General features: G+C 35.4%; 3 protein-coding genes and 2 pseudogenes across 4 annotated transcripts; 2 read left to right on the forward strand and 3 right to left on the reverse strand.

Moving 5' to 3' along the window:
• Window positions 1-1,716: 1,716 nt before the first annotated feature.
• LOC110228838 lies at window positions 1,717-2,531 on the reverse strand (annotated as a pseudogene).
• A 632-nt stretch (window positions 2,532-3,163) lies between these two features.
• Window positions 3,164-4,361, forward strand: LOC110229264 (annotated as a pseudogene).
• A 379-nt stretch (window positions 4,362-4,740) lies between these two features.
• On the reverse strand, window positions 4,741-5,989 carry LOC9316985 (F-box/LRR-repeat/kelch-repeat protein At2g27520). Its single transcript, XM_021029771.1, is given in 2 exon segments — window positions 4,741-5,894; window positions 5,897-5,989. Coding segments are annotated over 2 exon segments (1,104 nt in total). The 5' UTR covers window positions 5,922-5,989; the 3' UTR covers window positions 4,741-4,815.
• Window positions 5,990-9,335: 3,346 nt separating this feature from the next.
• Window positions 9,336-14,506, forward strand: LOC9316986 (protein transport protein sec24). Of its 2 annotated transcripts, XM_021027728.1 has the most exons (15): window positions 9,336-9,751; window positions 9,839-9,904; window positions 10,783-10,836; window positions 10,933-11,105; window positions 11,231-11,417; window positions 11,533-11,678; window positions 11,755-11,909; window positions 12,023-12,104; window positions 12,187-12,302; window positions 12,603-12,701; window positions 13,009-13,132; window positions 13,234-13,514; window positions 13,707-13,921; window positions 14,006-14,252; window positions 14,368-14,506. In XM_021027728.1, the coding sequence occupies exons 1-14, from the start codon at window positions 9,424-9,426 to the stop codon at window positions 14,215-14,217; spliced, it is 2,238 nt and encodes a 745-aa protein (XP_020883387.1). In that variant the 5' UTR covers window positions 9,336-9,423; the 3' UTR covers window positions 14,218-14,252; window positions 14,368-14,506. The 2 variants fall into 2 exon arrangements, with proteins under 2 accessions (XP_020883387.1, XP_020883386.1); XM_021027727.1 differs by having other exon boundaries at window positions 14,006-14,446.
• On the reverse strand, window positions 14,486-15,881 carry LOC9315158 (DNA polymerase epsilon subunit 3). The gene is made up of 3 exons (XM_021027729.1): window positions 15,645-15,881; window positions 15,353-15,471; window positions 14,486-15,164 (listed from the first exon to the last, which is right to left on the reverse strand). Exons 1-3 carry the CDS (start codon window positions 15,812-15,814, stop codon window positions 14,692-14,694), a joined length of 762 nt encoding a protein of 253 aa, XP_020883388.1. The 5' UTR covers window positions 15,815-15,881; the 3' UTR covers window positions 14,486-14,691.
• Between the last annotated feature and the right edge of the window lie 29 nt (window positions 15,882-15,910).

Below are 15,910 nucleotides of genomic sequence, written 5' to 3' on the forward strand. Positions count from 1 at the left end.
TTTATACGAAGATACAATTTGCAAAATTTTATATATACTAACTTTAAAAAATAAATTATTTCGCGGTTTACCGTAGGTTAAAATCAAGTTGTATGATAATATTATAGTCAAGAATACCACTATTGACTTAAAAATAAAACTTAACTTAAAAAAAAACAATTTTAAATATATATTCAAAAATATGTAAATAACTTTTTTCTAACTAAAAATATTTTTGGTCGTATTTTAAGTTATTTAGTAAAACAAGTAAACATACAAAATTGCCTTATTGAAAGTAGGCATGTTAATTAGGGTCAAAGCTCGCGGGCTGGCCCGGTCCAGCCCTGAAAAACAGCGGGTTCGGGCTTAAAAATATATGTCCAGATAAAAATCTGGCCTTTCGGGCTAAGCCCGTTGGGCTAAAGAGTTTTTAGGGCTTAGCCCGGCCGGGCTTGGACTGGTCCGAAAAGCCCTTAAAAAGAGATTTTAACTTTTTTTTTTTGTTAATATTATTGTTGAATTAAGAGATTTGTTTAAAAAAAATTTTAATAGAGTTAAAACCCCTAAACCTAGTTTTCTAATTGTGTCTTACTATAAGTGTTCTGATTTTATATTTTATTTAGTGTGGGTTTAAACAATTTATTTGGATTATTTATTTTATTTTAAATTTTTTAAAAACTAAATTGGCTTTAGTTGTTATTTAAGTTTCGTTTGATTCGTTTTATACATAGATTCGTTTTTTTCAAGAGATATTATAAATTAGAAGGGTTTATTTTTCTCGAAAGAAAAGCCCAAAGAAGCCCGTAAAATCCCCGGGCAGGGCTTCAAAATCTAGGCTCGGAATTTTTACGGGCTGGGCCGGGCCGGGCTCAAACATATATATGCGGGTTTTGAAAGCTTCGGGCCGGGCCGGACCGGGCTAGCCCGATTGACATACCTAATTGAAAGAAAAGAACTTGCAAGTAATGGAGTTTTTTTCATCACAAGAGTTCACAAAGAATTGCCCATCCACTTTTCCCCGAATCCCAATGAAGAAGGATAAGGTATTATTAGGATGAGTACGTTCTTTTCTTTCAATACATCATAGCGCCTCATTGCACAATCATCATTTAAATGGAGCGAGATCAGATCAAATCATGTAGAGAATCCATGAATGCTTAAAAATCTATGAATGCTTAAAAATTCATCTCCAAGTTTGAGCTTTCTATAAGAGAGACTTATGGTAACTATTGGTATCCGGAGATGTGTAGTCTAGATTATTATTAGATTGTTGAATGACTAATGCTCTTATGATAATGGATTTGGATGTCGAAGAAGAGAGAAGCAATGAAGTCAATGGAAAGAGCTAGCACCTATTTTCCACTAGGGATATAAAGTCCAAAGCAACTAGGTCTTTATAGACCTAAAAACCTTAAAATTATTTTTGTTTTTTAAGTTATGTTATACAAACTATAAAAATTAATATGTTATACAAACTATTGTCGTCCGTTCGATACTCTTTGTCTTCTTGAATAGTTTGTATAATTGTATAACATATTAATTTTTGACGAAATCTATCTATTATTATCAGGACGACAATATTTGACAACACAAAGAAAAAGAGATATAAGCCCCCCTCCCCAAAGAGCATTATCTTCATAAAATGTGAATAAATTCTAACCCGTCGATATATGTGTTAAGCTTGTGTTAAAAACTACTGGTCTTTCATATATCATCGCACCACAGGACGAAAAGAAAAGTTTACATTGGTGGATTTAAACTAACTAAATTTGGAACATAACTAAAGAGAAACCAGCTGAGACAATGTTTTGATTGGTTTCTATAATAATCGAATTTTCTGCAACCATGCTTTCCAACAATGTATATCATGTTCTTCGTGAAATCCTCGCTTCTGCCACAATACATAATCACTTTCTTCTCTTCATCAATGAAGAAACTCACTTCTCTTAGTAAAAATTAAAAGATCCAAGTGTGAGCTTAAATCAAATACAAAGGATTTGCTCCACGAAAAAGTTTCAGTATCAATCTTAGTACTCATCCATATCTCCATCTGTCGTGCACCAAAGTTTAGATGTAACACCGAAAGTTTCTCTTCTCTAACAACTGATAAAGCTAAAGTATTCGACTCCATAACCATCGGAAGCATAAAAATAAATGGAAGACACAAACTTCTGAATTTCTCTGTTGCAAAATCAAAACTCAATATATCAATGTCACTCAAGACACAAGAAAACCAATATGTATTTCCCTTCAAAGACACGCGTCTCCCAAATATCAGTTTAGGTGGGATGTTAGCAAGAACCCTCCATGAGTTAGACTTTAGCTCAAAGATTTCCAAATGGTTGCCATCAGTAGTATATATGACCAGGGAACCTCAAGATTTTGTAGCTACCGTATGAACTTCCATTGTTGTTTTCATAACCTAAAGCATACTTATCAAACATATCGTAAGCACTTCTTGGTTTGATCCATCTGGTTTGACCGGTACATGGATTCACAACCACGAGTTTAGTCTTTTCCTCGTTCGTGGAACATAACAATAAGCCGTTGCAATGAAATGGTTAGTTATTTCGACTTTTTCTGACTCGTTTAGGTTTCTTCTTCTAAGTTCAACATCAATGTTATTGTGAACGGAGTTGATATTGACACTCAGCGAATAAACCCTAAAAGAGCTTAACATGAGAACCCAACACGGCTTCTCTGCTAGCAAATAAATTCCGGATCTTTGAATAAAGCGTTCCATCTTTTGCAAGTAAATCTTAATCGTCTCTGCAGATATGTCGCTGGAACTCTAGAAAGTATCTCCTCTACCAAATCCCATGGAAGATCAAACCTCACCATTGTTTCTCTCGTTGATCTTGAAGAAAAATATAATTTTAGGGTTATAATTAAGCTTCACGTTTTGCCTTGTCTTGATATAAGTTTACTATTTTCCTTTTCGTATTAGGTTTTCTATTTTTATAATTTGTGTTTGATCAAATACTATACTAACATAATGTGCACAAAAAAAAATTCAAAACTTTTTGTGATCAAGAACGAATTGAAACTTTATGAATTTTCGAGTCTTAAATTGTTGTTAAATATGTATATAGCCTCTACTTCAGCTGCAAGGAATCAGAGGGGAAAAAAAATAAAAAAACAGGTTTGTAAAGGTTAAACAAAACCCTTGTTGCAATTTGAAAGAATGACGATGACGATCTTCAATCTTCCAAGAGATTTGGTAGAAGAGATTTTCTCTAGTATTCCCTTGATGTCTATGAGAGCAGTGCGATTAACATGCAAAACCTTGAACACTTTATCTAAAAGTCCGAGCTTTATGAAGTTGCACATTAGTAAAGGAGTAGGAGCAATAAAGGAAGGTGAGACTAGAATGATCATGTTGATGGATTACAATCTTTATTTGAATAGCATTGTCTTCAATGGATTTGACATTGATCCATCAGTAGAGCAGAAAGGTAAACTTACTTGCTTAAACGATTCAGAACAAGTCAAGATATCTCAAGTCATTCACTGCGAGGGTTTATAGTGTTATGCATCTTGAAAGATGATACTAGATTTGTGGTTTGGAATCCATATTTGGGGCAAACAAGGTGGATGGAACCGAGATATTCTCACCATCCATTCGCAAGGGATGGGTTCAGTTATGCACTCGGATATGAGTCCAATTATGCACTAGGATATGAGAATAAGAAATTTTGTCATAGCTACAAATTACTAAGGTTTATAGATTACTACTATTGTGAACACGAAAGCCGATATTTTTGGTATGAAATTTACGATTTTGACTCTGATTTATGGACAACACTTGATGTCACTCCGTACTGGCGTATAGCGTTTGGTAATGATGGCGTTTCTTTCAAGGGAAACACTTACTTTCGTGCTTCAGGAAGAAACTCAGAAGTTGGCGGAAACCACGGATTAGATGATCACATAATCTGCTTTGATTTCACAAGAAATAGATTTGGGCCACTTCTGTCTTTGCCTTATACTGTTGGGAATTATAACTATGTGATTTTATTTGTGTTAGAGAAGAGAAGCTTGCGGTTTTACTTACACACAACAGAATAAATCCATGTGAGTTTGAGATATGGATTACGACTAAGATTGAGGCCAAAAAGGTGTCGTGGAGCCAGTTTTTGAAAATGGATACAAGACCATTGGCTAACAGATCGATCCCATTTAGCAATGGGAGTTTCTTCATTGACGAGGAGAAGAAAGTCTCCGTGGGTTTCAGAAATAGCATGAATCTCCATAGAGTTACCATCATTGGAGAGACTGGATACTTTAGAGAATTAGATCTCGGAGAACCTGCCAAAAAAAACTGTATACCACATTTGTGCGCTTATGTTCCAAGTTTAGTGCAAATCAAACAACTTGTATGAGGCAAAAGGAAACGATAAACAATTTTAGAAAAGCGTCGATATGATCAAAACATATTGCGACTTGCCGCATCTGAAAAGCGAACCAAGCAGAAGGATGATAAAATGAGAAAACGGATCTGCAGGCGAAAGAAGTGAAGAAGAGAGTGCTCAACAAGGATATTAGAGATTTCACGTGATTTCTCCTTCTCCCTCAATTTATCATGCAAAACAACATCCTATAAATGTAAAAGTACTATGGTTACGGAAAAATAAAAAGAGCATTATCATCTTCACTAAACGTTGAATAAGATTTTAGTTTTATTAACCCAAGATTCAGAGTTTCATGTCACTAAAAATAAAAATGATGCGTTAATATTAGGATTATGACGACTGGTTTTTTCATATGACCACCGGTCCACCACAAGAAATGAAGGTAGCAAAAACTTTATATACAAAGAGGAAGAAAAAATAAATATTACATTGGTGGATATAAACTAACTAAACGTGGAACATAACTAAAGAGAAACGGCCGAGCAATATAAGATTTGTCTATATCACAATCTAATTTTCTGCATCCATTCTTTTCAACAATATATATCATGTTCTTGTACTTCTCCTCGCTTCTGCCACAACCCACAATAATCACTTTCTTGTCTTCTTCAATGAAGACACTCACAGAACCCGCAAAACCAAGATGATCACGCAGAGAAACAAAATCGAATGTATGGGATTTGCTCCACGACAACACGGTTCCAGTATCAATCTTATCACTCACCCATATCTCCATCTGTCGCGTATCATGACTCGAACGTAACACCGAAAGTTGTTCTTCTTTAACAACTGATAGAGACAAAGTACATAAATCACGATGCCCATACGGAAATGGAAGAGGCACACGTCTAAGTGTCTCTGTTGTGAAATCAAAACTCAACATACCGAATTTAAAATAGCAAAACCAGTAGGTATTTCCCTTCAAAGACTCGCCTCTTCCATACAGACGTAGATCCAGACCCATGTTGGGAGGGACTTGAGGAAGAACCCTCCATGAATTAGACTTTAGCTCAAAGATTTCCAAGAGATTGCAACCATACGAAATCCTCAAGATTTTGTAGCTATCATACGATTTCTTGTTGTTGTTTTCGTAACCTAGAGTATACATATCATATATATTGCAATCACTTCTTGGTTCGATCCACCTGGTTTGACCAGTACACGGATTCACAACAACGAGTTTAGTCTTGTCGGCCTCTTTCGTGGAACATAACAATAAGCCATTGCAGTGAAAAACTTGCGTTATTTCGACTTGTTGGCTAAGTTTAGCAGTAAACTTTATAGATGGATCAACATCAATGTTGTTATGAATTTCTTTGAGATTGATACTCATCGAGTAAACCCTAAAATTACTCAACATGAGAACCAAATTCTGCTTTGCTGCTTTATCCAATTGCTTTGTGATGAATTTCGAATCTTTGAGTAAAGCATTCCATCGTTTGCATGTAAATCGTAGTCGGCCAAGAAATGTTGCCGGAAGTCGAGAGAGTATTTCATCTACAAATCCCATGGAATATCCATTCTCACCATTGTTTTTACTTGATCTAGAGGAAATCAGATATTTGGTTTATAAGCTTTCACATTTGCCCTTTCTTATATAGGGATAAAGAGGTTAACTGAAAAAAACTTCTTAAGAAATAAGTTTAGATTACATTATTACGGACTTTGTTTTCTTTTCTTTTTTTCTTTCAAAAATTATATCTTTTCCCTACTAGGTTTTCTATTTTAATACTAATTTATTATTTAATTATTATTTATAACAGTTTATATTTTTATCTTATTATTTACAGCTTGGTTTCAAAGTTAGTAATTCGCATGATCGAGACACATGTTAAGTCTATCAATCAGATTTCGACAAGTATAAAAAGAAAATTATAAAAAAAAAAAAATTATATAGTAAATTACAAATAGTAAAAGTAAAAGGATTAGATTTTTTTTTTGGATATAATCTATAAAACTTTAATAAAAAGGAAATTATAAACTAAATTATAAATCCTAAAATTAAAAAGATTACAGATTTTTCAAAGATATGTAAAGAAAATATTAATAAAATATAGTAAATTACTAATTTTAAAAAGAAAAGATAACAAATTTTATTTTCTTAAAATACATAAAAAGAAAAAAAAATATAAAATCTTATTAGATAATCTAGATATTTCAAACTTAGCTATTTACATGATCGCGATATGTGTCAATCAATTGATGAGATTTTGACAAGTGTAAAAAACTTCTTAAGATCAGAATTTGACATATGCTAATGAAAATTACAAATCCTTAACTTTTAAAAAATAAAAACAAAACGTATATATTTAACTATACAATATAATTAAAAAGGATATACTTCAATTAAAACAAGAAAATTTAATAAAAAGGAAAATTTAGTAAAAAGAGAAAATATTATTATGTAAACCTTGATTTTTCAGAATTTGTAATTAACACAATTGTAATATGTGTCAATTATTCTCGATCATATTGTTAGTCAGAAATACCTATGTTTTCTTGTAGTGATATATTTTAGCTTAATTTTAGTTTTTTTTGTCGTCTTATTACATCATCATTATCATTAGAGATATTTAACCTAGTCTTATTATGATGAGATTCAACTACTTGCAGCATATGCGATTATGATGAACAGCTCCCACGAACAACGATTCCACGGCGCATCATTCCTAGCAATAATCAGATCTTCAACGGTCAGTTATGCATGTACGACATCTCCGCGATGGACATGCTCTCCATGCAACACTCATACCACTACGAACGGCTCTACATGAGGCTTTTAGGACCTTCGATAAGTTTTACAGCATTAATCTGCAAGAAATTGTGTTCTTTGGGACTCAAACCCGAGCTTGGTGTAGAAGTATTAATGAACCTTTAGTCATCCATTGGAACAAAGAGACTTTGACAATTTTAGTTTTTTTAAAATTTATTTATATTGATTTCTTCTTGGAGTTTTGAATTATTTTTATTTATCGTATATCATCGTGCTTAGATTAATATAGATTTTTATATCAAGATTTCTAAACATTACTCATATAAGTAAAGTAAAACTAGAAAAAGATTTGGTACTTTTGAATGTTTTGTTTGTAAACATCAAAATTTATGACTTTGGTTAAGTTTTTATTACTAAGTTCGATCAAATCAGTGTAAAAACGTTTAACTTAACATGTAATAAAATTTTAAATGTGAATTTTTGAAAAAAAAAAATCGAGAGTTGGTAAATAGTCTCAACTTAGTCGCTAATTCAGGTGTTAGTCGCAAAAACCTTCAGGTGCTAGTCGAAACACCGACTAATTAGGGACTAAAAATAAAAATGGTCGAACAAAGTAGTAGCATTTTACTTATAGTCGCAAAACGCTGGCAGGTTTGCGACTGTTTTGTGACCATGTGTAAAATGTATGGAATTTTTTTTGTCTAGAATCGAACCGTAGTTCTCTGAGACATATGCAAAGTATGTTACCAAATTACCAGTGTACTCAATCTAATATTTGTCATAAATATATGTAAATAAATTGAGACAATGTTTATAATTTTCTTTTTTTAATATATAAAACACACATGACACTATTACAAAACACACATTTAGACTCATTGTTTTTTAATTATTCAAATTATTCCTCTTCAAATTCTATATGTCTAAAGATCTTATAAAATTTGGTTGTTAAATCGTCGCTTTTTTTGTGACTTAATGTCGACCATAGTTTCTAACTCAATATCACGTCGCATATTAGTCGCAGATCTGCGATTCTTTTGCGACCAAAACATATTAGCCTTTAATCTGTCACATAACAGTCGCTAATTTACGATTGTTCACCGACTTATTTGTTTCGTCGCATAAATGCGACTGTTTACTCTCCATTTTTTAATTAGTTGGTAAAACGTCGGAAATAAGTCAAGAATTAATCACAATGTTTTGCAATTAGATAATTGGTCGCAAAATTTAGTTGCAATACGCATATTTTCTTGTATCTCACGTGTATAATTTTAAGAAGTGCATATCTCGCCATGTTAACAACACATCTCTCACTAGAACAAAAACAAATGAGAAAATATCTTACTACTATTGACATAAATTGATTGGTTATTAGCAAACCACAAAGTCAAAGTTTGTTTCAAAGATTGCAAAGAAGGGATACCCATAGATGAACGATATTTTTGGGGCTTTGCATTTGTCAACAACCAATGAATCTGTCGTGACTAAACAATCTCCTACATAGAAAGCTAGCAAGGAAAAATAGTCAATGATCCAGGAAGATATTTAATTGAGGAGTCTAGGAGTTCAAATCCTGTCATCCTTACCTATTATTGTTCTTCTGAGCAATAACGAGGTATCTATTTTGATAGATTTTTTTAATCGGGCATACATTTAATTTTGAAATTTATGATATACTATGTATGATATAGTATATACGTACAAAATCAAGTCGGGTTAAAGAATACTCTCTTTCTAGCCTTTTTTTGTTAGGAAAAAAAAAACGCTCTTAGTTCAGTTCGGAGGTGAAAGAGGGTTTCATTCATGTACTTAATCCTCAATTTATTTGATGCTACATTGACACCACATCCATACTATCGACTAACATAGAGTATATCTTTAAGTTCGAGCTCTCTCCAAGAACAAAAACATAGCGAATTTCCCGTGTCTTTAACCTTTGCGATGATGGTCTTAGACTTCAGTTGTTGCATCACTCCATCTTTATGTAGTACCGTCACTTCATCCACCACTAAATCATTAGCCTCTTTGATGTTTCTATATGAAAGGATTCGAGTAAAAAAAAATAATTCCAAAAACCAAGAAGAGTTGTGAAACGTTTCGCAAAATAAGTTATCATAAGCTAACGTGCGCCAAATTTAACGTCGTAAGCTAACGTGCGCCAAATTTAACGTCGTAAGCTAACGTGCAGCGCCAAATTTAACGTCGTAAGCTAATGTGCACCAAATTCTCTCCGTGCTCATCCCATTTTCACCGATCCACACCAATTCTCCGAAAACCTTCAACCAGAATCAAAATTTACCTTTCGAAATATCTGAAGCAATGGCCGTGAGAGCAACGGTGTCGCGTTTTCCGATCGATGCAGATGCTCAAGAGGCGTCAGGACTTCCTTGGGGACTAACAGTAACACCATTCGCGGCTAAAGACGAGAACGAAGTCGGACCAGCGTACGGATCTAACGGTCATCTTCTTCCTCGTTGCGAAAACTGCTACGCTTACTTCAATACCTACTGTGAGCTTGATCAATGGGCTTGGAATTGCTCGCTTTGTGGAACTCTCAATGGACTTCCTTCTGATGCTGTTGCTCGTTACTCTAATCCTCAGTCTATACCTGAAATGACTTCTTCCTTCATTGATCTTGAGATGCCTCGTATGTATTATGTCATCTCTGTACTGATTCTTTTGGTTTCTTGTTGGAATTGGTTCTGATTTCTGCTTGATTTTTTTTTGTTTTTAGTGGATGGATCGGAGGAAGAGATGACTCAAGCACGGCCTGTGTATGTCGCGGCGATTGATATCTCGTGTAAGGCTTCTTTCTTCACTCTTATGTTCAATTTTATTGTTGGTTAATGTAGATTGTACTTGAATTGTGTGTTAGTGAACTTTGGGATTGTGAATTTTGAAAGCAATGTGTGTGTCATTTTACTGTGGATTATGATTCTAGCTTTGTTTTATATGTTTTTGTTGTTTCTTATCGAGTGTGATTTTGTCATGATTTTGGAGATAGGCTATGGTGGGAATACATTTGCTTTGAATTGTTCTGTAATGTGAATTGTGTGATCATTCTGCTGGTTATCATCAAGTTTTGTTTGAATGGTCCTCCAATATAATTTGTTTCACTTCTTTGAATATCATCTTCTTGTTCATCATGATCAGTGTGAATTGTAGTTGAATTGTGTGTTGATAATCTTTGCATTGTAATTCTCAGAAGCAATGTGTGTCATTTGATCTAGATTGTATTCTAGCTTGGGTTTGTATGTCTTTTCTGTTGTTCTTATTGAGTTTTGGCTTCGTTTTGTATGTAATTTGATCTAGATTGTGATTCTAGCTTGGGTTTGTATGTCTTTTCTGTTGTTCATGTTGTAATTTTGCCATGCTTTGGCAGAGTATGGTAGCAGTAAATTTACTTCGAATTGTTCTAGACAGTGAGCTGGTTTTCATCAAGTTTCTGTTTGACTGGGCCTTCCAATATAATGTGTTGTACGTGAACGTCCATGTCTCTTATTCTAGTAAATATCATTTCGATCCGCTAGAACAATACACATGTTATTGCTTTCTTAAGATCATACTACTCATTTTCTTCAGAGTTCCTATGTTTCTGTCTGATATGTATATCAGTGCCATCTTCTTGTTCAAATGTTGCATTTTTTTGTTGCTCATAATTCCTTTTTCAATCTGCAGCTTCCGAGGAATTTTTGGAACTTACAAAAAGTGCATTGCTAGCCGCTCTGGAAGGTCATTTCATACAAAATTTAAAGCAAGGATGTGCTTTTTCTTCTCTGTAACTGTGTTCTGAGGGTATATTTTTCTCTCGTTTTTTCTATTTTGCAGCTCTAAGTCCAGGGGCTCTTTTCGGTCTTGTTACGTTCAGCCACAAAATAGGACTGTATGATGTTCAAGGACCTATACCAGTTGTAAAGAATGTATTCATTCCTCCTGATGGGGAGAGTAGCCTATCGCTAGAACTTGAGGATGTCATGCCCTTGTTACAATTTTTGGCTCCGGTATGGTCATTTTTTAACATTTCGTTTCATATTTCGTACTTTCTTGGTCAATCATGGTGATTGTTGGATCACATAGCTAGGAACACCTGTAGACAGACAAAGTTCCCTTTCTATACTTCCTACAGGTAGAAACTTGCAAGGATCGTATTGCTGCAGCTCTTGAGACACTCAGACCAATAACTTCTTGGGAGAGATCAGCTGGAGCAGCTCAAGGGATGGATAGTGTATTGATGGGTGGTAGGGGCTTTGGTACAGCTATGGAAGCTCTATTCAACTATCTAGGATCTGAATTTGGGAATACATTTGCATTAGGTATGTGAAAATTTGTAGCATGTCTATACTCTATATGTTTCAACACAGTCTAGTTTCTTTCCTCATCAGGTTGTTTTGCACTGGGCAGTGTTTTACTGACTTGATATAAGTGCAGCTAGGGTGTTTGCTTTCCTATCTGGTCCTCCTGATTATGGACGTGGACAACTGGATACAAGTAGATATGGTGAACAATATGCAAGTAAAAGGGTAGATGCTGATCGTGCTCTGCTTCCTGAACAAACACCATTCTACAAAGACCTAGTAAGTATTATTTCAAGATTTTCTATCTCCAAGATGGATATATACTTTCAGCTAAGATCTAACGGCTCTTTTATAGGCCACCATTGCTGTCCAATCTGGTGTATGTGTAGATTTATTCGCAGTTACAAATGAATACACAGATTTAGCATCCCTGAAGTTCCTTAGCATCGAAAGTGGTGGCTCGCTGTTTTTGTATTCAAGCACCGATGATTCAACTCTTCCCCAAGACATGTTAGTTCTGATGCTTGGCATTATTTTTCCACTCCAATAGAAAGAAAGCATGCTGTATTTTCTTTATTTATACCAAATTAATTAAAACAAAATTGCATGATCTTCTTTTGTAGGTTTCGAATGCTTAACCGGCCGTATGCATTCAATTGTGTCTTGCGATTGAGGACATCAACTGAATTCAAACCTGGCAACTCTGTATGTGGTTTTTGTGAGAAACGAAAGTTCAGATAATGAATTTTTTTTTTTGCTTTAGCTAACAGTTTGGCCTTACTTGCAGTTTGGTCACTTCTTTCCAGATCCACAGTACGAGAACCTTCAGCATATCATCTGCTGTGATTCATATGCAACATATGCATATGACTTTGATTTTGCAGATAATTCTGGATTTTCCAGGTAAACTTAACAATAATTGCTTTTTTCCTATATTTATGATTTGGTCGAAGGGACGAAATGGATGCTGATTGATTCCATGCAATTGTAAAGCCGCTAGTCATTGATTTTGTACTTAATTTGACTCGCAGTATATCTGTAACTAGTCATTGCCATGCTTTCCCTGACCTGCAATAAAGTATTGCTTTAAAAAAAATTATTGAACTTTTTACTATATTGTTGAAACCACTGCTAAGTCTTTTAACTAATTTGATAAACAGACTTGGCACTTAAAAGATGCTTACTTCTTGTGCTCTTTTCCAGGCATTCTGGAGAGCAACCAGTTGTGCAAATTGCATTTCAGTACACAGTTGTTGTACCTCCCGAGGGACTGTCAAATTCAGAAATGTCATCTTCAAGTAGGTAAGATTAATCCATGCTAAAGGTGTTGATTGATCATTATAATCATATTCATATGGGGCTATGCTTTTTATTGGAATTTTTTATCATTGGAACATTCATAGTGTTTTGTATCCTAGAAATGAATTTCATACCTCGTAAACAAACTGTCCATGCCAGAGCCTAGAGTTGATAGTAAACCTTGAACTTCCCTTACATTAATGACCTTGTACTCGGTCAATCCCAGAGCCCAGAATTGCCTTTCATGGTAATCACTACTGTGGATCTTGTAGTGTTTCAAGCTCGGTTTGATTTATTCTGTGTTACACAGAGGCAAACACACACTTCAGAGACGATTAAGGATCAGAACCATGCAATTTGGAACTGCCCACAACATCAATGAAATTTACGACAGTGTGGATCATGAAGTAGTTCTCTCATTGCTCGTTCACAAGGTAAAAGTCATTTCTTGTTTTTATCTCGGCTCCAGTGAAAGAAATGAATCCATTACTAATCTGCTAATTCTGTCTGTATTTTCGTAATTATTTCTCTGCAGGTAATTTTAGCCTCTCTGGAAGATGGAGTCCGTGAAGGGAGGGCATTACTTCATGATTGGCTAGTAATTCTAACAGCACAATACAACGATGCCTTTAATCTCGTCCAATACAAAAACGGAAACAAGTCGATGAGTTCTCAGATTGATATCACATTTTCACAATGTCCTCAACTTGAGCCTTTGCCTCGTTTAGTCTTTGCCTTACTCCGTAACCCCCTTCTCCGGTTTCATGAAGAAGGTGTTCATCCTGATTACAGAATCTACTTGCAATGCCTTTTCAGGTAACCATCCCAATGAACTACTAATAGCCACCCTAATGAGTCATCGTGAACAATATTGCATATGTAGGGTAATATAAGATAGTGGATTTATTTTGAAAAAAAATACCTTGGTACCGCATGTAAACGCAACCACAATCAAGGCTTAAGTACCTAAATTTCCCGTTTGTGTTCTTTTTTTCCTTGAAATTGCAGCGTGTTGGACCCGAGCTCTCTTCATTGCGGGATTTACCCAGCACTAATGTCATATTCAACACCAGATACACTGGCATATCCGCGTCATTCATTGAGCCGCGCGGCTTTGATTACAAGTGGTAGTCCAATATTTTTCCTAGATGCATATACCACTTTGATAGTCTTCTACTCATCAACTGCAGACCCGTCGATACCTTTCCCTCCACCTCAAGACTGTAAGTTTGCTTGCCAAATGAAATCCAGTTCAACCACCTTTAGATCTGTTGGATTATGCTGATTTGAAAACTTTTATCTTACAGGTTTATTGAGGCAGACCATAAATAAGGTGAAGCAAGAAAGGAGCATCACACCAAAACTGATGTTTATCCGAGGAGGACGAGACGATGCTACTGTCTTTGAGAACTATCTTATAGAAGAACAAGATGTGGACGGTATTGGTTTTGCTAGCGCCATGGGTTTCGTGTCTTTCCTCGACGATATTTCGCAGCGTGTCACTGAATACATGAAGTGAAAGCCAAATGACCCTTTAGTTTTTTTATACATCCAACCTCGAGCTTTTCATTAGGGTGTCTTTATTGGCTAGTTGAGTTCTAATATGTGAGTTTTAGGATTCTGGATGATGTCAAGATGAATATTGAGGTCCTCAAGTGCTGTGCCACTGAACTCAAAAATTTCAACTGTGTCAAAACTTTTCCCATTTAAGAGTTTTGCTCTTCTTGTTGTAACATTTGCTTAGACTAGCATCCCAACTTTTTTGATCTCTAAATCAGAATGAATAATAAGCCAAAATTTGCTCTTCACTCTTTTGTTGCAAAATTTCATTTCTAAACTTTGACTTACATATCTGTTAACAGTAGAGCCAAAGAGCAAAACAATTTGATATGAGTCTATGACATGCTCATGGCCACAACCACTGCTTCAAGCTTACAAGCTAATCTAACGTTAACCTGAAAACATGTTCTTAGCAAAAAATATAACCTTGAGTTCATTCATCTTCTTCATCACCCTCTACCTCTTCACCACTTCCGCTTCCACTCCCGTCCTCGTTCTCATTATCTTCACCATCCCCACTCCCATTTTCATCCATGCTATGGTCCTCATTCCCACTCTCCTCGCTCTCATTCCCATTCTCTTCCATGCTGTTTCCCTCATCCTCCTTCTCGTTCTCCTCATCATTCCCATTCTCTTCCGTATTTTCATCGTCATTGTCATCCTCCTCATCGTTTCCATTCTCTTCTTCTGTGTTGTCATTCTCATTCTCCTCATCATTCTTGTTAGTTTCCTCATCTATTTTGCTTTTCCTCGCACCCTTTTGTGTTGATGGCCCTTCCTGTTTCCTCTTCTTCGTCTCTTTGGGCTTCGAAGCTGTTGCACCAGCAGATTTTGAAGCAGCTCCACCAGCAGGCTTTGAAGCTGCTCCACCACCCGCTTTTTTCCCAGCGTTCTTCTTCTTAAAATCTGAAAATCAGTCATGTAGATTACATTAGGATTGACATCATAAAGCTCAAAGGGCACACACCTAGGCCAGTGTCCATAAGAAGACAAATCACAGCCTAAGCCAATTCTGCTAAAACTTCATGAATTAAACAACAGATAGTGAGAATATGATCTTCATCAGGAAAAAAAAAAAAAAAAAAAAAACTTACCTTCAAGAGAAGTTTTAAGCGGCTCCAAAAATTCTGAAAAATCCATTTCTTCTAATGCCTTAAAAACATCATCAGCCTTCATAGTTTGTCTTCTTGCATCTTTACAAAAATCATTTGCCCTATATCATTCACCCCCAAAATTAAACTAAATTCATCAATTCAATAGATCACAAACACTAAAATTCATCAATTGAATCACATTAACAATAACCCAAACTTGGAACATTCCAAATCATTAACTATCACAGTGAACAAACTCGAAAAAAAGTTAGGGTTTGTGAGGTCTACGTACGTGGAGGAGAGGTAGTGGATGAAGATCCTCGCACTCTCTGAGAATGCAAGCAACGCTTCCTTGTGTATACTGACGTCATACTCCGGCGAACACTCCGACAGCTTATCCTTCACCACCCGGCGCACGATAGCCAGCGGCAGCTCGTCCACCACCACTTTCTCCGATTCCATTCTTCTCTTCTCTCTCTCTCTCTCGCCGTCTTTCCCGCCTAACAAGCTGCTCGGCCCATTAATAATAAAAGCCCATATTCAAATTGATAAGCACTA

The sequence above is a fragment of the Arabidopsis lyrata genome (genome assembly GCF_000004255.2).
Source record: "Arabidopsis lyrata subsp. lyrata unplaced genomic scaffold ARALYscaffold_4, whole genome shotgun sequence".
In the NCBI taxonomy this organism is placed as follows: Eukaryota; Viridiplantae; Streptophyta; class Magnoliopsida; order Brassicales; family Brassicaceae; genus Arabidopsis; species Arabidopsis lyrata.